The sequence below is a fragment of the Stegodyphus dumicola genome, chromosome 6, assembly GCF_044657685.1.
Source record: "Stegodyphus dumicola isolate Sdum_Otavi_A_Nest chromosome 6, ASM4465768v1".
Taxonomy (NCBI): Eukaryota; Metazoa; Arthropoda; class Arachnida; order Araneae; family Eresidae; genus Stegodyphus; species Stegodyphus dumicola.
This window is the reverse complement of record NC_140773.1, coordinates 225,082,225-225,107,267: the sequence shown is the minus strand read 5'-3', so window position 1 is coordinate 225,107,267 and position 25,043 is coordinate 225,082,225. Positions and strand designations below refer to the sequence as shown.

Below are 25,043 nucleotides of genomic sequence, written 5' to 3'. Positions count from 1 at the left end.
TTTCACCCATGTTTCGTCACCAGTAACGATGCGATCGAGTAAAGAGTCACCATCCTTATGGTAAGCGTCCAAAAAGTTCAACGCTGCAGCCATTCGCTGATTTTTGTGGTCCTCTGTCAAGATTTTTGGAATCCATCTTGCACAAAAATTGTGGTAACCAAGCTTTTCGCTGATGATTTCGTGCAACAAACTTCGCGAAATTTGTGGAAAACTCAAAGAAAGTTCCGTTATTGTGAAATTTCGATTTTCACGGACTTTAGCATCGACTTTTTCGAGAAGTTCGGCGGTCACTATGCTGGGTCTCCCACTTCGATCTTCGTCGTGAACATTGGTTCGGCCATTTTGAAACCTTATGACCCACTGACGCACTCCACCTTCAGTGATAATGTTGTCCCCATACACTTCACGAAGCTGCCAATAGATTTCTATCGGTTTACAGTTTTTTGCAGTCAGAAACCTTATTACTGAGCACACCTCGCAGCTTGCGGGATTTTCAATTAACGCAGACATTTCAAACCGTCACAGTATCTGAACGGAGCACAGCACGAACCTCTCACTAGCACGGCTAGATGCAGACTGAGCTGCGCAACGCTCTGACCCCAAGATGGCCGCGCTAGCCCCGCCCCTAGCGGACACAGACGGAAACGTAATCTACTTCCTGGATGGCCCTTGTACAAAGGAATAATCATATATAAGAAAATTATTAGTATATTCCATCTGAAATCGTTCTGCTTAATTTCTGCATTACTACAGCGTGTAACACCAGCATAAATTTTTCATCAATTCTTTGTTAAATACTACACATATTTTCAGTAAAATGTAAAAGAAATGTAGTTAAAGCGGAATGCATTTACAGGAACTGATTTTGCCAGTTTCATATAGAACAGAATAAATGTAATAATTCGTTAAATAAATGTGGATTTGAATTACTTGATGGGGAGAAGTAAACAAAGACTGTATTTCTATGGAAAGAGATGCCTTTGTGGAGGATTTGTTAAGGGAACTGATCTTTTATATATGTATGTATATATATATTACACAGAAAATTAATCGCAAAAACTTCATTTAGTCTTCCTGTTTGAATTCCTTTTTTCTATTTTAGCTGACAGAAATATGACTCCATATCATTCTGCTTAATTGCTATGTGTGCTCAAATTTTCAGTAATGGTATTCATTGTGAATTAGTTTATAATTAAATACAATACATATTTTCAATAAATAGTTTAAAAAATATTTACGAGTAATTGTACTAGTATGATCTATTTTCCAGAGCTCCTGGTACTATAAACAAGCATAATTTTGTTGAGTGTCTGATGACTTCTCAAGGAGGTTAGATTGTATGGGTTATGGCAAAGCACACAAAGGTTATCTGCTTAAGGAGAGAGATACTTTTGTGGTAGTATTTCTAAGGGCAACTGGGCAGTATTCACATTACTTTGGAAAAACCATGAAAAGGCCTATCCAGCCAGCTTGTTCGCCAAAATTTAAATGAAGTTCAGACTAACAACGTTAGCGATCTTTTTTAACTCAGCTGTTGTTGGATTTTAAATGGAAGAAAAATTGCTTTATGTTCCATCTGAGATCATGCTGCTTAATTATTGAGTAAAGTCCAACTTGCAGTAATGATATTAACTATGAAATAAGCCTTTATCAAATATAACACATATTGCCAAGAAATAGTTAAAACACATTATTTTTCTTAAAGATTAATGTGTCTCTCTGAGCTTGTTGTCATAGCTTCAGATAGAAATAAACAAGCATAATATTGTTAAGAAAAAGTTTTTAGATAATTGCCAGCAGGGGGGGGGGGAAGGCATTCTTTTCTCTCCAAGACCATCCTGCTTAAATAATGTGTAAACTGCAACTTCTAGTTAATGGTATTAACTATGACTAACTGTAATATAAAGTAAATTTGCATTAAATAGTTAAAAGTTTTGCAGGAAAATAAATACATGTTTATTTGCTAAGCAAAATTATGTGTTGATGGTTTATTTAAGTGTAGCAAAGCATATAGCGGTAAGGATGTCTTATGTGGAGAACTTTCAAATATGAAGGTACGCAAACTTGTAGTTTTAACAATAATTAAAGTGAGTCATCAACTTTGTTAAGCCAATAAAAAATAGCTTAAATTTTGCTTAAAGATAAATTAAAAATCTTGGGCTCTGTGGATGAAATTGATCTGAGAAACTGTTACACGCAAGGGTGCATGAAAGCTTAATTAAGATCTTGTATTTTGCACACTAACAGCACTTCCCAAAAGCTGCTTATGAATTATTTACTTTGTCCATCAATTTCAGTGGCATGATTGTATCCGGAAATTTTATTTTTCAGGAAGAATACTTTATATCAAAAGTAAAAATGATGTGTCTTCTTCATGATGTAATAAACTATGAGTACTAACAAATTTAACTGCAATTCAATTACATTGTAATTCTAGTTAATATGCATGTACAGTATAATTATAAATGAACCTAGAATTTATTGTAATTGAAAATCGTGCAGTTATGTTTACATTTACTGAATTATCTGCAATTACAATTGTTATAATTGTACAATTTGTAATATAATTACAGTGTAATTGAGTTGATTGCAATTGCCTGCAATGTAGTGCTTTAATTGTGGTTGCAAATTGCAGTTATAATTGCATTATAATTACTAGTATAAGTAATTGCAATTACATCGTAATTCAGTCAAATCAGTTATATTGTAATTGAAGTACGCCTGACTCTGATCATTTGCCCCTCTTAAATAAATTATTGCATTGATATATTCTTTAAATTAATGAAAACCTTATGCTCAGCATTTGCCCCTCTTAAATAAATTATTGCATTGATATATTCTTTAAATTAATGAAAACCTTATGCTCAGCAGGTTGCATACTCAAGCTAAATTGTACTTATTTGTTGTATTCGTATAAATATTAGAATGCAGAACTGATAATCAATTCATAATAGAGTAACACTGTAAAATTTAAAAAAAAAAAGTAAATGTATAAATTGTACTCAGTAGGGAACTGTGTAACCTATCACTTTATTGTTGAATAAAAAAAAGGGGCCCACCTTTTTTCGGGGAGGCTAATTTTCTATCTTATTTAAATTACTTTCTTTCAGTCCTCCCTTTCTTTTGAATTTTTTTAAGAGTTTCAGATAATCTTGATTTCCTTTAAAATGTATAAAAATATATTTAAATATATAATGCCTTGAAAATCTACCATGCCTTCAATACTCATATCATATGTTTTGGAAAAGCTTGTAGTCTCTGGCTGTCAGTCTGATGTCTCGGTATGATTCAATAAAGCAGTATCCAGGCTTTATATTGCCTTTTTAGTTACTCCCTCTATGCACATCCCATCAGAAAGTTGTCCATTTTGTATTATTGCCAGAAGTGGGCTAGCTTTTCATTAGGCCACCAAGGTTACAGGTGACCAATAAATATCTGTTAGTAGAAAATCATATGTGGTTGCTAAATATATGACAGGGGGGAACAGCCAGTTATACTAATCATAAAGTTATTTTAGAAGATGTGTAGTTATATATGTGCAATGTTTGCAAAGTATGTAAGAATTTAGAAAGACTGTCATGGTTAAAAATTCAAATGTTTTCTGATAATTTTTTATTTATTTATTTAGTGCTTAAGGACATTGGTAGGTCATACTGGTGGTGTTTGGTCTTCCCAAATGTGGCTCAATATCATCATAAGTGGATCTACTGATAGAACATTAAAAGTATGGAATGCTGATACTGGTCAGTGTATACACACCTTATATGGTCACACCTCCACTGTGCGTTGTATGCACCTTCACGAAAACAAGTGAGTATAGTATTAGATTACGTATTGCTTAAATTTTTCCTTCTTAAATGTTATTTTGATAGCTTGTGTTTTATTTTTGGAATTTGCATTAATGAGATGTGTGAAATTTGGATGGGAAAATATTGTTAAATGATAAAGGACATTTTTTAGTTGTAACATTAATTGTAAAAAATGTATTCATTTATTTTTAAATTTTTGCTTCTTGTAAAAGAATGCCTTCTCTCCAGACAAAATTTAGCCCATCAGCAGCCGAGCAGAAAAGTTGTTGAATACTGATGGTTCGGGGTTCGAATCCCAGCAAAAGGATTTGTTTTCATTTAAGAATACCCTAATTTTTATTGCATACCTTAAATCTAGCCAATTTGAATTTAATAATTAGCATGCATTTTAAAAAATTTAATTATTTTACTTGTTTTCGTATCAAGAAACTTAAAAACCAGATGAGTCCTATACGTATGTTTATAATAAATAATATTCTTTTCTTGTAAAATAAATTATTTTTAAAATCAGGTCTGATCAATAATTAAAATAAATATGTGATAAAAATTTTAAAAGTAATCAATTTTTTATTTCATTTTATCAGTTGGGAACATTGTCTATTAAATGGCATTTAATTTGCATTAATAAAATTGTGATTATGCATTATTATTTTTGTTGTATTTGCATATTAATCAAAAATTACGTTTGGCAGCAGATTAACTGGCAATGATCTGCTATCTGATGATTTGAATTTTTTCTCTATTTTGGTCAGTGCAAACGTCTCGTATAATTGTTCCAGCTTGTGACAGTTTTATCAATTTTTTTGGATCCTGGCAAAGTTTTTGTTAGTTCCTTTTACCAACAATAAATACAAGGTCCGGCTATTAATTTCCAGGACTTGTGGAATAACTCGGAAGAAAAAAAGGTTAAACACATAGCCATTTAATATGATTCAGAGTAATCCCCTCCTGCTGTAATGCACGTCTGTGCTCGGCTGTACAAATTTCGGAAAGAAGTTTTGGAATACTGTTTAATAGTGATCCTCTTTTGGAATACTGTTTAATAGTGATGTTACAGTTTTCTGGATGGCTTCGACATCCTGAAATCTTGTTCCCTTCAGCGAATTTTTCAGCTTAGGAAACAGGAAAAAGGTCTGCGGGTGCTAGGTCTGGTGAGTATGGTGAGTATTTCAATGACACCATGCTGGGCTAAGAATCGCCTTACAGGTAACGCAGTGTGTGGATGGGCATTGTCATGTAGCAGCAGCCAACTCCCATTTTGTTGAAAATGAGGCCTCACTCTATGAATTCTTTTTCGAAGTCGGTCAAGAACTTCTGTGTATAAATGTCTATTGATAGTCATGTTAGGAGGAAGAAATTCATGATGAATGAGTCCATCGCAGTCGAAGAAAGCAGTTAACATGACCTTGATTTTGGACTTTTCAAATCAAAATTTTTTCTGCCTTGGTGAACATGGAGACCGCCATTTGGAGCTTTGACACTTGGTTTCAGGGTCATATTGATAACACCAAGACTCGTCTCCCGTGACTATCCCATCCAGGAATGCAGGGTCAACATCAGCATTGTCGATAAGTTCGCCACATGCGTCCAGTGTCAATTGCTTTTGTTCGTCCCTTAAATGGTGAGGAACGAATCTGGAATAAATCTTGTGTTTGCTTAGGTCTTGCATCAAAATTCGCCGAACCGTCTGTTTGTCCATGTTGAATTCATTGGCGAGTACTCAGATAGACAATCGACGATCACATTTCACCATATCGCGAACTTTTTCAATTGCTTCCGGCGTGCGTACGGGCTGCGGCCGACCTGTGTGTGGATCATCTTCGACACTTTTGCGCCCTCCCCGAAAGCGTTTAAACCATTAAAAAGTTCTTGAGTGGGATAATGCTTCCTCGCTGTAAACTTGTTTTAACATTTCGTAGGTTTCCGCAGCTGTCTTGCCCAATTTGAAGCAAATTTAACGTTAATTCTTTGCTCCATTTTCACTTCGACAGTAGGAATTTAAGAGCTACGTTTTAATGCGCCTTTCCACGAGAACCACTTACTTCAGAATGGCGCCAATTTCACTGCACATGCTCAAGAAAACGCTTTTCAATATGCAATCATTAGTGCCATCTTCCGACTTTTCGTTCTACAGTTACATCAGTTCTGGAAATTAGTAGCCGGACCTTGTATATTGTTGGGCTGTTGTAAATGTAATAATTGCTTTCAAAATAGTATCTTGCTCTTAATTTTTACTGTTTGTTTCACTTTTCATTGTTGCTATTCCAGAACATTTTTTTAGTGATATGTAATTTAATGAAATGGGAATTTAAAACATTCTTGACTGTTTGTCAATATTTCTTAATTCTGAAAAATGCAAATAGTTTCTATTTCATTATTTAACAAATTCTGATCAGGGCTGTGGAGTCGGAATAGGAGTCGGGCAGATATTGGGGTAAAAGGAGTCGGAGCTGGAATTGCTAAAAATGGGTTGACTCCGACTCAAGTTTTTGTTGGACAATTTGAATTTGAAATTAAATTGAAAAAATTAATGACAAGCTGAGTTATTTTTTTTAATTTATGGACTTTATACATTAATAAATAGTTATTTTCTATTTTATTGACATATTAATAAATAAATGTAAGGGAGGAGGATAGATGTGATATTTGACATTAGTGATTAAACTGATTCATTTAGTTACAAATCTCACTGGAAATTTAGGTAAGCAGCAAGAACTCCCAAAATTGATGCCATTCTTAGGAAGCAAGAGGGAAAAGGAGCAATTATCGATCACGCAGTGCAATAAGGAAGTACATATTTGATGGTAAAGAGGTTGTTAGAATTTAGAACTTTTTTAGGAGATGTAAATAACCCTAATGTTTCATTAACAGAAAGACTGTGGAATGATCTTGCAGAATTGGGAACTCTTCTTTCTATAGCATATATAGCCACAAAAAAGCTGCAATCTGAAGAATTGACAGAAGGTGAGAATGGGATGTTTGTTCTTTCTGAAATGGAGGGTTTATTGCAGAAGGAATCATTTCTTCAATGAAGAAAAGAGAAACTAGTTTGCTAGACAATGAGATCTTCTTGGGTTCAATATATGGAGATCCGAAACACGGAATTTTCTTGGATGACAAACAAATTAAAAAGGCAAAGAAAGCCATCTATGAACTTTCATAAAGAATGAAATTATTCTCAGAACAGTTCGAGAATTTGAATCAGGACAGTCAAACTGCAGACATTGCAATTGAGTCTCTATCATCCTCTTCCAGTCATGAATTAGATTTCGAGAAATGTTTTTGGGTAATATTGAAAAGGCTGAGGCAAAGTGAATGAAAATAAAGAACCAAGAGCCTTTAGATATAAAAATGAAAAAATACAAACAAGATTTCTACACAGCCTTTGAAGAAACAGAGAAATATGATTTTGCTTGCAAGACACCTCTTTTAGAACTTATAAAAATCTATTCTGAAAAGTTAAAAGAAGTAGCCCTAACAGTAACAGCTCTTCCTCCTACTCAAGTTAGTGTGGAAAGACTTGTCTTTCAACGGAACTGAGAAGAGTTTGATAAACTTATGAGTGTAAGTCACTTATAGTGACTTATAATAATAATAATGACTATAAGTATCAAATCAGATCTATGGCCCTCCAACAAAGAATATCTTGCCGAACTGTTTCTTAGAAATAACTGATGCCAGTTTTTCCAGTTCATAATAAATGCTAAATAATATCAATAAATTGCTGTGTCATCAATATTTTTTTTCTGTAGCATCTATTACTTCTTTTATATTAAAAAAATAAGCTATAACCCATGTGTATATATATATATATATATGAGGGAATCATTTTTCCTACCGACTCCGCAGATCTGATTCTGATTATTAACGGAACACTGACAATGTCAAAGCTAAGATTGAGCATGTGATTAAGAGTTGGGGAAGAACGTATATTTTGATATTTAATTAAACTATTTGGACATAATCGCATAATATGAATCTTGCCTAATCATTATGAAAAGAATATTAGAATCAGCAAGTTTCCTTGACCCTCTTCAGAATCATGAAATTTAAATATACCGCTTTTTTATATAGCTTTTGAAAATCTGAACTGATTATATTTCAGTTTGGAAATTCTTAAAAGAATGTTTTATATGCACATAGTTCATTTCCTAACATTAAAATCATAATCTTGTATAAAAAATTATCTGAAGAATACATGATATAAATATTAAGATACAAATATGTATTATTATTTATTTTAAAAGTAATTTTTGCACTAAGCTTTAAGGTTCTTTTACAAAATGAATGTATTGTGTATGTTTCACTAAATAGAAATTATAGTAATTATGTATTTTTTAAGCAAAATTATTAAAATTCAGTTGCAAATTAAATATTCTTAAAAAAATATTCTTTTGTGTCGTAATTCTTACTTTCAAATTTGATAAATATTTACGCAGAAATTAACTGCTTATAAATGTGAGTTCAAATTAAATATTTGAAATATAAAGGTACAACAAAGGAATGGTGTAATGTATTTGGCATTTCTTGATTTTTTTTAGAGTTGTGAGTGGATCCAGAGATGCTACTCTTAGAGTGTGGGATGTTGATACTGGAAAATGCTTGCATGTTTTAATAGGCCATGTTGCAGCTGTAAGATGTGTTCAGTATAATGGTAAATTAGTAGTTAGCGGGGCTTATGACTATATGGTTAAAGTTTGGAATCCTGAAAGAGAAGAATGTATCCATACTCTACAAGGCCATACTAACAGAGTGTATTCTTTACAGGTATGTTTTTTTGATTGATTTTCTAATGCTAAAAAAATTTCATGCCTTTCTTATATGCCTTAATTTTGAATTTACATATATTGTCATAGTTAATCCTCTCCCTGCGCATCCCGCGATTTCCACGGGCAACGTAGAAATAGCAAAATTTGTGCAACATGCGATTTCCGCGGGGATGAATTTTTGCCTTCTATTTAACTGTGCAACCTTCTCTTTCCCCGATCAAGGTTTCCTTTCGGCTTTTCTGTGATGTTTAATTGTTTATTTAGATGTGGGCTAACAGTTGGCATTAGTTTTCCACATTTCTACCTAATATACAAAATTACGTAATGTAGAAGAGCTCAAAGATGTCTGGCAGGAAGCGTTTCGCGAGTGATATATTCCTGACGATATTTCCGACACTGATAGTGGTTCTGACTCTGATTTCAAGTATATTGAAGATAGTTACAGCAAAACTGATGAGAATTTCTCAGATTCCTCTGCAGATAGTGATAAATCTGAAAATTTAGTTTCTATTGAAAACTTTCGACAGTGGTTCAAAATTGATATGCACAATATTATATTATGCAAATATTTTCATTAGTATATATGTTTTACCTTTGCATTCTATAAAATAAATCATAATTTAACACTAGAACGGCAGTAAGGGGTCATTTTAACCCTTTGATAAAAGTACTGAAATAACTATGGAAAAACAATTTTAAATGCCATACATTGGCACAAGTACATACTTTATATGTATTTCATAGTTTATATTTAATATCACTTGATAATTTATTGACTTTTAGCACATGGCGATCAATTGGATCATACTACAATTACTCTAACTCAGTTATTTGATATAAGAATTGATTTCAAATAAATGGTTTCGCAAATTAAAACTAATGTTAACTAAAATAAAACACAATTTAAATAATATTTTCTATGTACTTACTCGGAGGATGATTCACTCTGTAAATGCAGAAATGAGAAATGTTCTCTGATGTTTCAGTTATATCATTATAGGTGTAGCTGAATGGAATATGTAAATCATTTCATTTCAGTTCTATTTAATGTTTAAAATATTAGAGATTACACATATGAATTAAAAATTAATGCAGTTGATACAAAAATAATTTTTAACAATTTTTCCAGTGCATTTTCCGCACACAACTTTGGAACATGATGCACAATATTCTTGAGATTTGTTTCCATTGCACGTCTGTACTTGACACTTTTTTTCTCTTTATATCTATTTTCTTTTCATGTGTTTCTTCTGAAGACTCAAGAAGAATCTTTGGGAGTTTTGAAGCCATATGTACCACTCTTAACTCTTCTCCTAATTTCAGTCGAAAATCTCTCCATTTAATGGTGTTTCCTGTAACACTTTTATAAATTATCCAGGTGTTCAAAGCTGCGTGATCCAAAATAATGAAAAAGTTATGTACGGGCCATCTTCTAAAAGCCAATTTAACTGAATATTTTCGGCACATCTGATCATGAATATCCACACCATGCTTTGTTGCGTTGTGAAATATTAATGAATCGGCCAACTTCTTGAGAGTGTCTTCAGTTTTCACAGTAGAATAATGAGTTCAGTAGAAAAACGCTTTTGTTTCTTTTGCCTTCATAGATGGTAAGTGTAATATTATCATGTTCCACTATTGTCGATGAATAAAGATTACTACGCATATTTTTCAAAGATATAGGAATTTCTCTTCTATTCTTTTTCATTGTGCCAGCCATAGTTATATTTTTTATTTTAGCATTTCTGCTAATTTAATGCTAGTGAAATAGTTATCCACGGTAATATTCCTCCCTTTGCTTAGATGTGACATTAATTTTATGACATTATTTTCAGACAAACCTAATTGAGGATTTGCTGTTTCATCTTCTCCTAGATAAGGAAATCCATTCAAGAGGTATTTAGTACTAACGTCGATAGATAACCAAAATTTTATTCTAAATTTGTCAGGTTTATTAGGCATATATTGTGTAAATCTTACACCTAGCTTTAGATGGGAATAATTGTTCATCAACTGTAATATTTTATCCTGGTCAGTAGCACGTTTTGCAGTTTTCAATAAATTTGTTCCACATGTCTGATGCAAGAGCAAATTTATCAGTCTGTAATCGAGCGGATCTTGGCGTCTTTTCATCGAACCTTAAAAATTGGTTTATTTCTTTGAATCTATCTCTTGATATAGTTTCTTTCCAAAATGGTATTCCCCACGCTTCGGACCATAAGGAATATAAATCTAAGCCCTTTGCTCTTATTACTTCTCAAACATACAATATAGCAACAAAAGCATCTAACTCAGCCAGAGATAACTTCCAGTCTTTATTTCCAAGTTGCCGATGAGCTTCAGATTCTGTATATTTCTTTCTATGCAGCAAGATATCATCATCAATAAAAAGCTTGAAAGCACCAGACGCTGTCCTCAGAAACATGACTCTTTGCAAAATATGTTAGTCCTGCTGTTTCTTTTGGAACATTATAAGTAGGAACACAGGGAAGACTGAATTTTTGGAATTTATTTCATTCCATATAGTGTTATCAGGAGCTGTAAAAACAGTTTTGCAAATACCCTGATCCATTTTTGCTCGTTTATTTCTAGTGAGTTCTTCTTCATTTACTTCGCTGTCCTCGGATTCACTAATAGTTTGTCTGGAATTCATCTTCAGTTTCTACAGAAAAATTATCAATTTCACCTCTGTCAGACTCATTTTCAGATAGCTCCTGCAACAATTTTTTGATTTCTTCATCCATAAGACCTCTTTTCCGCTTATTAGGCATATTTTGTAAAAGTTGAAAAATATCAGACTCTCAGAAAACGATAGGGAATATATTTTAGCATATGATTCTCGCAGCGTAAAGGAAAGGTGATTCTTGCGTAAAGGAAAGGTGAACTTGACAGAATTCATATATACTGAAACACTGATTTGGGATTACCAAGAAAACATCTGTCCTAACTGTTATCATCTGCAGTAAGTAAAATACATCTGTAAAATAAACTATTTTTGAAAAAAAAAAAAAAAAAAAAAAAAAAAAAATGTAAGCATGAAAATCCCTGCATCTACCTTCCTTGCAGTATTTTCTTCAAACAAATAAATAATTGCAAGCAAAGGAACAACAACTTATGTAGACATTACAAAGTAGTGAGACCACCCAGGTTTTTATCCCTCGGGGAGATAGTATGAATGCAGTCGAGAAATCCTTATCAGTGAATGTTTTTCATGGGTTATTTTACAATGCCTGCAGCAGAAAGAGAGATAAAAGTAAAAGGGGTCAAAATGACCCCCCGTCCGCCGTTTTAGGAATACATGACATTATTTCAAAAACTAACAAACTTAGAATGCTGAAATTTGTTTTACAAATATTTGTTATCTATTTAGGAAAAGTCAATAAATTCCAAATGATTTCTTCCAATAAAACAAAAGTAATCAAGAGTCAAAAGTGTTCAGGGGTCAAAATGACCCCTACTGCCGTTCTATTGTTAACCAATATTAATTTTCAAAATTTTCCCTTTTTTGTCATTATTCTTCAATTTCAGTATTCTGACAACCTTTTTCTATGATCTAATTCTATATTGAATAAAAACTCTTTTACAAAAAATTTTTGTGTATTTTAACTCTAAAATATATGTAGATTTGAAATATGTAATTAAAAAAATGCAATTTTTGAACCTATTTTGATTTAAAAAAAAAAAAAAAAAGGTACGCAGTGAGAGGCTTAAACATATAATTGAACCATTTTAAAATTTTTCTACAATCTGTTTCAAAAAATAGTTAACTCTTTCCTAATAACCTAATTACCTCCTTTCCTTCCTAATAACCATCTGTGAAAGTGATTAATATTTCTGAGAGCATAAACAAACATTTTGTTGAACATTTCCCTAAAAATGCCACTTCCCCAGAAAGCCGAAATTGTCTGAAACTGTAGGTGGTTGCCATAGCAACCCTGTAACTTTTTTTTATTATTATTTTTATTAGAGCAGACATGTGAAAAAATACTGAATTTTCCTTTAAATATTAAATGTTAGGCAAAAGTGGAAAGCATAATCTAAAGGTATTTTGGATTTAAATTTTATCATGTATGTTATATTTATTTTGAAACTGATAATGAATCCAAGTTTGTGCTTTTAAAGCTAAAGAAACAAAGATGTCTTTATAATGTGTTGTATCTACTATTTCATTAAAAGATTCTTTTGAAATTATTCAGCATATTTCTGATTATGTGATATGACTTTATTTTATTTTAATCTATTTATTATGTTACTGGAAGTTTCTAAATCTTGCATTGTTCATTCAGTACGTTTTTGTGTGCGTGAGTGCATTGATGATACACTGCATGTATAGCGCTAGCAGTGTCTTTTATAAAATTCAGCTTTCTTAACTTACTTATTATAAAAAATGTGATTTAAACGAGGTAGTAAATGATGATTATATGTATGACACTCATTGCTAAATCATTGCTTAATCAGAACATTTTGTAACTACATGCCACTGTACGATTGCCACTAGAGGTAAAAATATTTGCACAATACAAAATTACTTGCTGACTCATGGCATTTAAAAATGAAATAAATTTAAAAAAATAAGTAATAGTGTGTATTATTTTTGTATGAAACTATATCACAAACAGGTATATATATTACAAATGAATAATATTGTTGCATTGTTACTTCAAAATGTTATTCATGTATAATCTTTGCACGAAACAAAATTTTGCTGTAATTCAAAACCATATATATATCTACAACTAATGTCTAATCTTCACTCCATGCCAATATTCAAAACATGATGCTGATTGAACTAAAGGATAAACAGTGAGATGCTGAATTTTCCATGCCAGTACACAACCAGCAGTGACTATGTTAAGGAAGAAATATGGGTAAATGTTAGCAAAAATTGTAGTACCTTCTAATATTTCGATAATCATAAGAAAGCTTTCTTACGTATGATTCCAAAATGGGGCTCTGATATTTAAGGGGTTTTAGTAATAGGTATGGAGGCACATTTTATAAATATTATATTTGATGATGCATCCTTTTTCCAAATTCTGTGCAATTTATATTTCAGTTTGATGGTGTTCATGTGGTTAGTGGATCTTTGGATACTTCTATCCGTGTGTGGGACGTAGAAACAGGAGCTTGTAAGCACACATTGATGGGTCATCAGTCTTTAACCTCAGGAATGGAATTGCGGAACAATACTCTTGTGTCTGGTAATGCTGACTCTACTGTAAAAGTGTGGGACATAACAAATGGCCAGTGTCTTCAAACTTTAGCAGGTGAGATTTTATTGAATAAGTAACATTATAAACTTATTGTAAATTTGTTGTTGATATCTGTGTAAAAGAAAGAGTTAACTGATTATTTACTTACCAGCTGACCAGTAAATTCCTTTTGATTCTTATTTATAAATAATTCATATTATAAGGGCTAAAAAGCTGTGTGAATTTTTTAATATGTAATACAATATCAAGATTTTGCAAATAGTAGTAGTTTGCAGTACACAAAGTTCACTGGGGTATTTCTTAGAAATGTTTTTTTTCTATCATTTAATTATTGATGAACATGTCATTAGGAAGAAAAAAGTAGGTAATTTAAAATAATTAGTTATATTGATTTCTTTCTTAAGAAGTTTTTACTTTGTACTCCATTTCATTTCTTTCTTTTTGAGAGAAGGTTGACTGATCTCAGAATCTTTGATACACAGAGCTTGAATTCAAATAGAAAATTGATTGAGATGATAGCCAAAGGAGATTAAATAGCAACTAATCTTTTCTGAGCATAATCAGTATTTATCATTCTTTTTCATTTGTGCAAAAAGTCAAATTTGCACTATTAAAAGAAAATATTTTTTTCAATTTCAGCAGTTATGGTTGAGGTCTTTCTTTGGATAGCTATACATTTAAATTACAATAATTTTTATAGGTGGCAGTGGATTATTTTAGTATGTAAATATAATACTATTTTTAAACTCAAAATAATAAGAGATAAAAATGTTAAAAAATATCATGAAACAACATATGACAGAAATGGTTTACTTTAAAATTCAAAATTCTTCATGTTATGTTAGAGTGAAAAGTTGAATACAGCAGAATGTACTCCAGTGTAAATAACTGCTGGAATCTTATTGTAAATTATGTATTTATAATAATCAATATTAAACTTTTATATTATATTCAGTCTACCGGAAAGTTCTGTCCGTTTCGATGACAACAGTTTTTGATGCCTAAGCACACATTTATTTGGCGTATGTTCATCTCTCTATTTTTATTGCTGTATGTATACATACTGACATATCAAATTAAACAAAGTTGATTCACTTAAGTGTGAAGCGATAGTGTACCCACGGCTACTGATAAAGTTCATTTATGTGAATTTCAACGAGGAAAAAGTGCTACAGAAGCATGTGGAAATTTATTGAAAGTGTTTGGTGAAGGTACAGTTTCTGATAAGACAAGCAGAAGATGGTTTGAAAAATTTGAAATGGGTGATTTCAACCTTTCTGATAAGCCACATTCTGGCAACCATCTATGATTGATGACAATTGTAAAGACCATGTTAGAGCAAGATCCTTTTCTGACATCAGAGATTGCAGAAACGCTTAATTCAGCTCAGGAAACCATTTTGGACCATATTCGGAAGATAGGATTGGTGTGGAAATATTCATGACGAGTGCCACATGAATTAAGTCGGAAGAATTTGGATGGTCGAGTCATCATATGCATATCTCTGCTTGCTCGGAACAAAATCGAGCCCTTCTTGATACAGATGATAAGTGGGGATGACAAATGGATTACCTACGAAAACATCGTAAGGAAAAGGGCAGATAGTGAGCCTGGAAAACCTAGCCCTTCCACCTCTAAACCAAATTTGACTCTCAATAAAAGAATGTTCTGTATATAGTGGGACATTCGAGGACCAATACATTATGAGCTTTTAAACCGAAATGAAAAGCTCATTTGGAAGAAATATTGTCAGCGACTGGATAATTTAAAGACAGCAGTCCAAGAAAAGAGACCACTGTTTAAAAGAAGGACAGCATGCTGCATCATGATAATGCTAGGCCACATGCTGGTTTGAGGAGTTGTCGAAAGATTGTAGAACTAGGCTGGGAAATTTAGTCGCATCTGCTATATTCCATGGACACAGCACTCTCTGACTATCGCTTGTTTTTGTCCTTACAAATTATTTTGAAGGGCACAAAAATTCAAAAATGGAGATATCAAATAAGAATTGGTACCACTTTTTGCATCAAAAAATGCAACAGTTTTCAAAGATGGAATATACAAATTTCCGTCATGCTGGCAAGAAGTCAATAATAATAATGGCAATTATATTATTTAATAAAGTTTATTTACAGTAAGAAAAATTTGTATTTTGTGTTATTTTCTAATTGAACAGAACTTTCTGGTAGACCGAATAATTGTATTGGAAAAGAAGTAAGTCTTAAGCAACAGCCTTTTATTATGTTGTTTGATAAATAAAAAGGCATGCTATTTTTTCAGCAGTACTTTTTTCCCTTGCACATAGGCAAGTGAAGTTTTAGTATTATTTGTGTGAATATGTAAAATCTTTAATTGTTATTGAGAGAATGGTTTAATAATGTTAAGATAATAAAGGTCTTACATTATTATTTTAAGATGTATTCTTTGTATTTAAATTTTGAATCATAACTCTATCAGTTTTAAAAATTTATTACATTGCAAACATGATTACATCTCAAGAAATTATTAGGGTTCGTAGCAATCCTTACAAGTGCTTATAAGTCCTTATATTTGAAAATAAAATATAAAGGCCCTTATAGGTGCTTACTTTTTCTTTAAAGCCCTTATTTTTTTGTTTTTAGTGCTTATTTTTTAATCCTTTGTTTTTAATGAACACGCATTTTTTCCCCGTACCAAGGCCGAAACTACGAGGGCCATCCAGGAAGTAGATTACGTTTCCGTCTGTGTCCGCTAGGGGCGGGGCTAGCGCGGCCATCTTGGGGTCAGAGCGTTGCGCAGCTCAGTCTGCATCTAGCCGTGCTAGTGAGAGGTTCGTGCTGTGCTCCGTTCAGATACTGTGACGGTTTGAAATGTCTGCGTTAATTGAAAATCCCGCGAGCTGCGAGGTGTGCTCAGTAATAAGGTTTCTGACTGCAAAAAACTGTAAACCGATAGAAATCTATCGGCAGCTTCATGAAATGTATGGGGACAACATTATCACTGAAGGTGGAGTGCGTCAGTGGGTCATAAGATTTCAAAATGGCCGAACCAATGTTCACGACGAAGATCGAAGTGGGAGACCCAGCATAGTGACCGCCGAACTTCTCGAAAAAGTCGATGCTAAAGTCCGTGAAAATCGAAATTTCACAATAACGGAACTTTCTTTGAGTTTTCCACAAATTTCGCGAAGTTTGTTGCACGAAATCATCAGCGAAAAGCTTGGTTACCACAAGTTTTGTGCGAGATGGATTCCAAAAATCTTGACAGAGGACCACAAAAATCAGCGAATGGCTGCAGCTTTGAACTTTTTGGACGCTTACCATAAGGATGGTGACTCTTTACTCGATCGCATCGTTACTGGTGACGAAACATGGGTGAAACATGTGAACTGTGAAACGAAATTGCAATCAATGCTGTGGGGGCACACAAGTTCTCCCCAAAAACCCAAGAAATGCATGCAAACAATGTCGGCAAGGAAGATGATGGCGACTGTTTTTTGGGACAGAAAAGGTGTAATTTTGGTGGACTTCCTGGAAAGAGGCACTACAATAAACTCTCAAAGGTATTGCCAAACTTTCCAAAAACTCAGAAGAGCAATTCAAAACAAGCGCAGAGGAATGTTGAGCTCTAAGATCTTGTTGATTCACGACAACGCCCGGCCCCACACGGCAAATGTCACTCGTAAAGTTCTTGAATCTTTTAAGTGGGAGTTGTTTCCTCATCCGCCGTACAGTCCCGACCTGGCACCGAGCGACTTCCACCTATTCCCAGCAATGAAGAAGTGGCTGGCTATGCAGCGTTTTGATGACGACGCACAGTTGCAAGAAGAGGTAACGAAGTGGTTGAAGGCGCAGGCGGCCGAATTTTTCGACGAAGGAATTTCCAAGCTCGTACATCGCTACGATAAATGCCTTAATTTGTATGGTGACTATGTAGAAAAGTAGTATTTGAGTGTGGCTTTCATCTGTATATAATAAAATTTGTTTCCTATACTTTGTTTATTTTTTTATTCCAAAACGTAATCTACTTTCTGGATAGCCCTCGTAAATAAACAACTTTTCTTCCTTATATGCAACGTCAGATGGTGAATCATACTCCCGGAAATTGCTTCCCCCCCTTCATCTGCATTAACGTAACCTATGGTGCGTGCAAGAGTACAGACAGGTGCACGTCGTTCTATTGGCCAAAGAATTGAAAACGGTAGAAAATTCCGGTACATTTAGTATTCTTTTCCTCGCACCCAAATACTGCACAAGTTTGAATTTTTATCAAGATTTTAATAATTTGCATTCTTGTTCCGCGTGGTCAGTTCATATTCATGTTTATTATGATCGTTATGCTTATATTATGAGCATATGTATGAATATTTATAATAATACAGTTGCAGTAACTACTGAAGTATAGATAAACTTCCAAAAATGGGTGTGTTTTTACACAGATTAGCTTTCTAAGGAATAATATCTGGAATGGCTTAAATAAAAGGAAAGTAATCGAATAGTCAAAATAATTTCATTTTCTTTGCCAATACATTATACAGTACGGAGGTTGGGAGTTTCTCCGCAAAATCTCTAATATTGAAGCAGCGGACTTTTTTTTTTTTTGTCACTGTCCAATCTGGGTTAAATAGGACTAAAAGTTTTTGCGGTCTACCCAACCCAAGCGAAGATTGATTCTATTCCGGAAATTTAATACAGTCTGTTGAAAATTAGAATCAGAAACACCCCAGATTAGTAAGTCTCTTTTTTTTTCCGCCTTTATTTAGTTCTTTATTCTCCGAATACCGGCAGATGTTGATTCCGATTGCGTAATATCACATATGGAAGAATTATGCCGTATTGCGCAATAACGTTTGCGGTATTTTGCATTGATAATTAATTTTGATGTTCAGTCTGAGATTTGTTTATGAACACTTAAAACAGTTTTACTGTACTTTCTAAGCAGAATATTTCTCAGTTCCGTTGGTCTATTTTTATATGATGCACATATCGAAACGTCAAAATCATTTATTTGGCCGAGAAATCTAAAGAACGGCTACAATCTCTCTCACTCCTCATTTTCCAGTTACTATCTGGAATATTCGGGAATTTCTGAGAATGCGGGTTAGTTAAGCTTTTACTGTTAAAGGATGACTGCATGAAGCAATTTCCCGTCTTCTGATTTCAGAAATGTGCCTCTTTTTTACATAAATTACTTTGCTTGGAATATATGTTAAGGGAAAACTGTTATGCAATGAAAATTTAGAAAATGTCCAGAATTTTGATTTAAGTTAAATTATTTAAATATTAATATGAGTGGAAAAATAAATTGTATTTATTATTAGGTGCCAAATGAATACAATTAATATGGCTTATTATTATTTATTTTCTATATTTTCAACTGAAATATCATCATTAAATCTTGTAATATAGTTTAGTTCTGCATAGTTTTTTTCCTCTCATTGTAAACTAATTCTGTAAATTGAACTGTCATTTAAAAAAAATAATAATTGTTTTCCATTGTTGAGGTAATGCTCATTCTCTTAATAAATATTGCATTGCTCATATTTTAAATTACAAGTCTAATTTTTCTTTTAAGGTTATGCAGTTGTGTATAATGTAATTAGACAGGTGCTTATTTTTTCCTTAAAATGTGCTTGAAAAGTGCTTATAGGTGCTTACTTTTTTAACTAAAATGTGGCTATGAACCCTGAATTATGAATTAATATTCTTTCGGAGAATGATGAATAAAGGTTGAAGACCTCATAACTACATTAAAAAACTGATTTAATATAATAAGCTTCAAAACTCCCTTCCCAGTTCTAAGACAGGGTTCCCATTCTTCAGAGTCTGGGAAATGAAAAATGGTCAGTCCTCTCAAATAATAAAAAAGTAGTAATCTCAAACAAAAATTGCTGTATTAAAAAGAAAGCAAATCATGAATTACTGCAATTTGTTTTTCTTGCTCAAGTCCGTTACCTGCTGGTGAGCTGTTCGTTTTTCTGTATAGAAATATAACTGTTCTATCACCCATCTCTTTAGAAGTGTAACTCGCTCTTCAAAAATGAGTGTGCAGTTTTTAAGTAAATAACTGTATTAGTTAAATGCTTTTTTCAGTTGAATATATTTCAATCGAGACATTTCATTTTAAAAAAACACCCTAAGGAATTATAGTTATTTTGAATGACATAATCTTTTTATTGGTTTAAGATTTAGTTGCATGTGTCGTAATTATGAGGGGGTTCTCAACAAGGGTTGAATTTCATAGTTTCAAGGGGGATGCAGTCATGAATGCATTTACCTGCTATATAAGTATTTAAAGTTTTATTTTATGAGCATTAAAAAACTGCTTTTATTCAAGTTTTGGTGTTTGTTAATTTTTTGTACTTTTTCTTGTTTAATTCCTAAAACATAATAAGTAATGTAAATGTTTGTATGTATTTTTCCAGTTTTGGAATAGGGAATTGCAGAAAGTGTTGAGAACCCCTCATATATATGTTTCATTTGCTTCACAGTTATGAGTAACATAAACCAAATTTTTATTATTATTAGTTATTTTATTGTATTTCATAGGAAGTGCATAAAAGTATTTAATTATTTATGCTTGATGTGATGACAAGTTTCATGTGCATGGTTAGGAAAAAATAAAAGTTGAATTTCCAGAAGTAATTTAAAAACCCTTGAGAAACTGTAAGGAAAACTTGTAAGAAATTTATTCCATTTAATTTTTATCTGAATACTTTTTTTTATAAGCATTTTTATTTTCAGGAGCTAACAAACACCAAAGTGCTGTGACGAGCTTGCAGTTCAACAATAAATTTGTTGTCACATCATCAGATGATGGAACTGTAAAATTATGGGACTTAAAAACTGGAGAATTTTTAAGGAACATTGTGGCATTAGAAAGTGGTGGCAGTGGAGGTGTTGTTTGGAGGATAAGAGCATCAAGTACTAAATTAATATGTGCGGTGGGAAGCAGAAATGGAACTGAAGAAACAAAACTCCTTGTTTTAGATTTTGAATCAGATCCTAAATAATTAATGAAGTTGTGCTAATTTTTAACAATTAATGAACTTATAAAAACTGCCTGCATATATGCAAGAATGAAGTGAAATACTCTGGAAGGTGCTACTTGTCACCTTCATTTTTGCAGAAGAAATAAGACTTTGTTCAAAGGAAAAAATTTTTAATGTGATTCAGTTTGTTTCAGGTCATGTGGTCATGATCTTCATATTTTCCTGCTTTTTCATCATTGCAAAGAGAGACCATTGGACGAAATTTCATACATTTGATTTATGACTGATATAAAAAAAGTAGCGTAGCCACTAGTTCCCTCGTTTCTGTGCTGCAATAGTTTTGCTCATTGTGCTGGACACAGTTGCTTTCTACTTTTTTTTTTGTCAGAATACTATTTTGTCCTGCCATATTGTAAATAAATTGCCTTTATTTTATAAAGTTATTACTTTGTTATTTGCTCTTGTGATACTTTATTTTACTTTAGACATAATTTACTTTCACAGCATTAGAACTGAATAGAATTGGCCGTTCGTATTGATGGTTCTTGCCATGTAAAATAAGCTAGTTGTTTATTTAAATGTATCTAATTTTTCCATTAATTTAAAAGATCATACAGTACAAGATATATTTTTAAGAAGCAATACGTTTACTTCTGATGAATGTAACATACTGATTTAACAGTATTTACATTGAAATAGGTTAGGTAATTCATTTTATTTAGAGAGGACATATTCTTAAGTATAGTTGAAAAAAAAAAATCTGGAATCTAAATTAATTGAAAAATTCAAAATTATAAATTTTAGCAGTGTGTTTATATAGACACAGTATGCAATTAAAACTTGAATTTGTTTAGGTTTATTTTTTCAATATTAACAAAACATATTGAGAATCTTTTCTGAATCAAAGCAACTACAGGACTCATTCAAGGGTTAATACATATAAGCACAAAGTGTAAAATACTTAATTCTTTCAAAAAAAAAAAAAAAAAAAAAAAAAAAATCAAAAATAGCCAATCAGGGCTATCCTATGATAATATTGGTAATCCAAATCCACCGAAATTAATTGGCGCATTCTTTTTTAATGAATGTGTATATTAAGCCTGTATACAATTAATCTCTCTGATTAAAAATATTTCTGTAAAGACAAAATAAGAAAATTAAAAAAGTTTTCTATCCTCTTCTAGTTTCATGCGTTCAAATGCTGCTTTTCTTTTATGCCATTTAAAATATATATATATATAATTTCGTTTTAGGAACCGAGCAGAATCGCCGTTAGAGGGTGATTTTGAATAGGGTTTTTTTACCTTTGACTGCCTCTTTCTCTCGTGATTCTAGCTTATTTACTTAATGTGTTCCAGCTGTTTCAATGAAGTAAAGGGATCGTGAATGTAGTTTTTAAAGCCTATGTAAATTAAATTCCCTATTTTATTGAAATGGATTGTGTAAACTGTTAAAATAAAAAATAAATACTCATAATTAATAACTGATTGGTAAATAAAAACTTATTTTCATTGCTTAATTTCGTTAAAAGACGTGTGCATTGAATTTTGGATTTATGGAAATGCTTTATTTTTTAACTATATGAACTCTCTAGAAAGAAATTATAATAATTGAAAGAAAAATAAAATTCCCTCGTATTAAATACATATTTGATTTATGGGGGGAAACACTTTATTCGTATATTATGTATACTGTTCGGTAATAGATTGATTTTTAACAAAGTTTCACATAGTAATTTTTAACACATATACTGCAGTGTTAGGCGAAAACTTAACCATTAAGGACACTGCAAGAGCTGCTGATGTAGTGCAATATGAAGATTAGTAATTATTTAAATGCACAGCAAACAAAAGGCATTCTGCCAAAGTTACTACGTCAACAGTAAATCTAAAGCTATTGAGGTCCAGGGCAGAAATTTCTCTCCTTATTGGAATGATTACGATTCAAAATATCAAGATAAATATGTAATTGATGTTTATTTAGTTAAAATTATTTCGAAAACGAAGAAATATTAAAACTAAAGAAAAAAACAGCTTACATCTAGCAGACAATATTGTTACATGCATAGAGGTTCTTAATAGATTGAATGCACACAGGTTCAAAGATAGGTTGATAAAATTTATTTTATCAAAAGAAACACTTCAGAGTTCTGGAACTTTCACAGAAATACTTGTGCAGGTATTTACAATATCACAGTGTGTAATCAGTAGTTACACTTCAGACTACTAAGAACATAAATGCAATGCGATGCAAAGAACATCTAAAGAATGAAGCTAACCTGGAGATATCTCAGTATTCCGAACTCATGCTGAACCAACAGCTAACTGAGGAACTGATGCTGTCATCTCTTATTTAGTTTTTCTCCTGGCTACTGAGATATTTCTGGTACTTTCTCCTTCTCGAAAGGACTGAACTTTACTGGAAGGCATATGAAGGCTGGATACGGTTACAGCTACATAGAGGATCAATTAGTTATTCAATTGCAATAACCCATTACAGCTACACAGCGACTGAACCAAATGGTCGCCAAGTTGGCAACAAAAATTAGTAGCCAAAACTGCTGCCAGCTTTGCGATACCTCGACAAATTAGCAAGATAGCCATTTACTCAATGTTATGACTCTGTATTCTAAGATGCTGTGGGAAAAAAAAAAAAAATGGGTTTAAAATGGCATCATGTTAGACAAAATAAAGATTTTTCATTTTACCTTACAGAATTTTTTTTTTTTTTTAATCTTCAGCACATGAGACTGTCTACCAGAAATTGTAAAGATAGGATGTTATTAAATATTCTTAGCTCAGATGCTCTTGAAACATTATGTGTATGTGAATGAAAAAAACGCCCCTTTCAGCGTAATATAAAACCTGAAAATTTCACAATTTCATGGGGGGAATATGGTCCGCCTTCTTTTTAGCTGTTGAGTACTTAGTTTTAATTTATGAACATAAAAAAAAAACTTTTTTATTTACCAGTATTTTCGCAGCCTCACGGGGCTCCAGCGAGTTGCTTCTTCGAGATAGTGGAGGACGTGGGACATATGCCTGTTTACCTATGTTATACGTCAGGCGTCCCCGTCCTCCGTCACCTGTTAATTTATGAGACACGTTAGAAAATACTCTAAATAAATTTATACTTGTATTTTTCGAGCTTGGAAAGGAGGGGTATAATGATCTAGCAATGGTGAAAGGCATGCATGGAGCTAAAATGGTTGCGAACCACTGGTATAAATTTCATTAATGATCAACTTCAATTGCTATTTGCCAGCAATGTATTCTTTTTGCATATTCATAATTGTTAAGGCATATAAAGTACATAAAATATTTTAAGCTGATATTAAGTCTTCTTGCTTCAATATGCATTTTCAAATTTGTATTTAGCATTTTCTTTCATAAAAAACTTGAAAAAAAGGTCTTGAAAACATCCACTGATCTATTGATAATAGTAGTAATCAATAGTAATGTAATTGACAGTAAAATTGATAACATCATTTTTAGTACATGCATTAAAATTATAAAACTGCTGTAATGCACCGAAAAGAGTATCCTTACTGCCTTTGATTTTATTTCTTACACTTAACCCCTTAACTACTTTGTTATGTATATATACGCCTTGCTTAGCCGATGCGTTAATTGCCCCAAGCGTATATATACGCCCTTCCAAAATACTATCATTTGCTTTGCGCTGCTACCCGTAAAATTATTCGTAAAGCTTTGGAATGCAACACTACAATGACCTTGACAAAGTATGCAAAGGAGGATACTATTTTAGAGAAGTGTGAGGGAGAAATTGGAGAGAGGGATATGTCTAAAGCGGTGAAAGTAATGACTGCGTGGTATTGGCTGGTGTTTGAGTAAAACATATTTTTTTTATTCTGTGTCTTCCGTTTTCGCTTACTTTTTGTAGTAGGTTCCAGGAATAAAGAAAGATATGCTGAATGTTTCAAACCCATTTATCTTTTTTGAATTATTTTTTGATGAACTGCTCGTGCTCTGAAACTAACTGTTTTGTACACGAGTATATGAACCAACAGCTTGCAAACGAAAAAGAGATTAGAGATTCTTTGATCCAACACAGCTTTCACATGGCTAACAGCTGCACCTAGCGTTGCCATCTCTTCGCTGTCAAAATCCGGGATAGGAAAAAAGTTTTTCTTCAGTCGTAACTGAAAAAAAATCTCCGCCTCCTCAATCTCATTTAAAATTATTTTTTGAGGTGCAAGAGCAAGCACACTCTCGCCAATACTTGTACATTTTATTCTACCACAAGAAATCTTTTTTGCCAA

At 32.5% G+C, this 25,043-nt stretch overlaps 1 protein-coding gene across 2 annotated transcripts in view; it reads left to right on the top strand.

Moving 5' to 3' along the window:
* LOC118187541 (F-box/WD repeat-containing protein 7-like) overlaps positions 1-21,768 on the top strand; it is a 45,074-nt gene extending 23,306 nt beyond the window's left edge. For both annotated transcript variants that reach the window (XM_035357783.2, XM_035357784.2), the window contains exons 8-11: positions 3,629-3,810; positions 8,351-8,576; positions 13,635-13,845; positions 20,514-21,768. In XM_035357783.2, coding sequence (XP_035213674.1) covers positions 3,629-3,810; positions 8,351-8,576; positions 13,635-13,845; positions 20,514-20,782 — 888 coding nt within the window. In that variant the 3' untranslated portion in view covers positions 20,783-21,768. The remainder of the gene's footprint in view (positions 1-3,628; positions 3,811-8,350; positions 8,577-13,634; positions 13,846-20,513) is intronic.
* Positions 21,769-25,043: the final 3,275 nt, after the last annotated feature.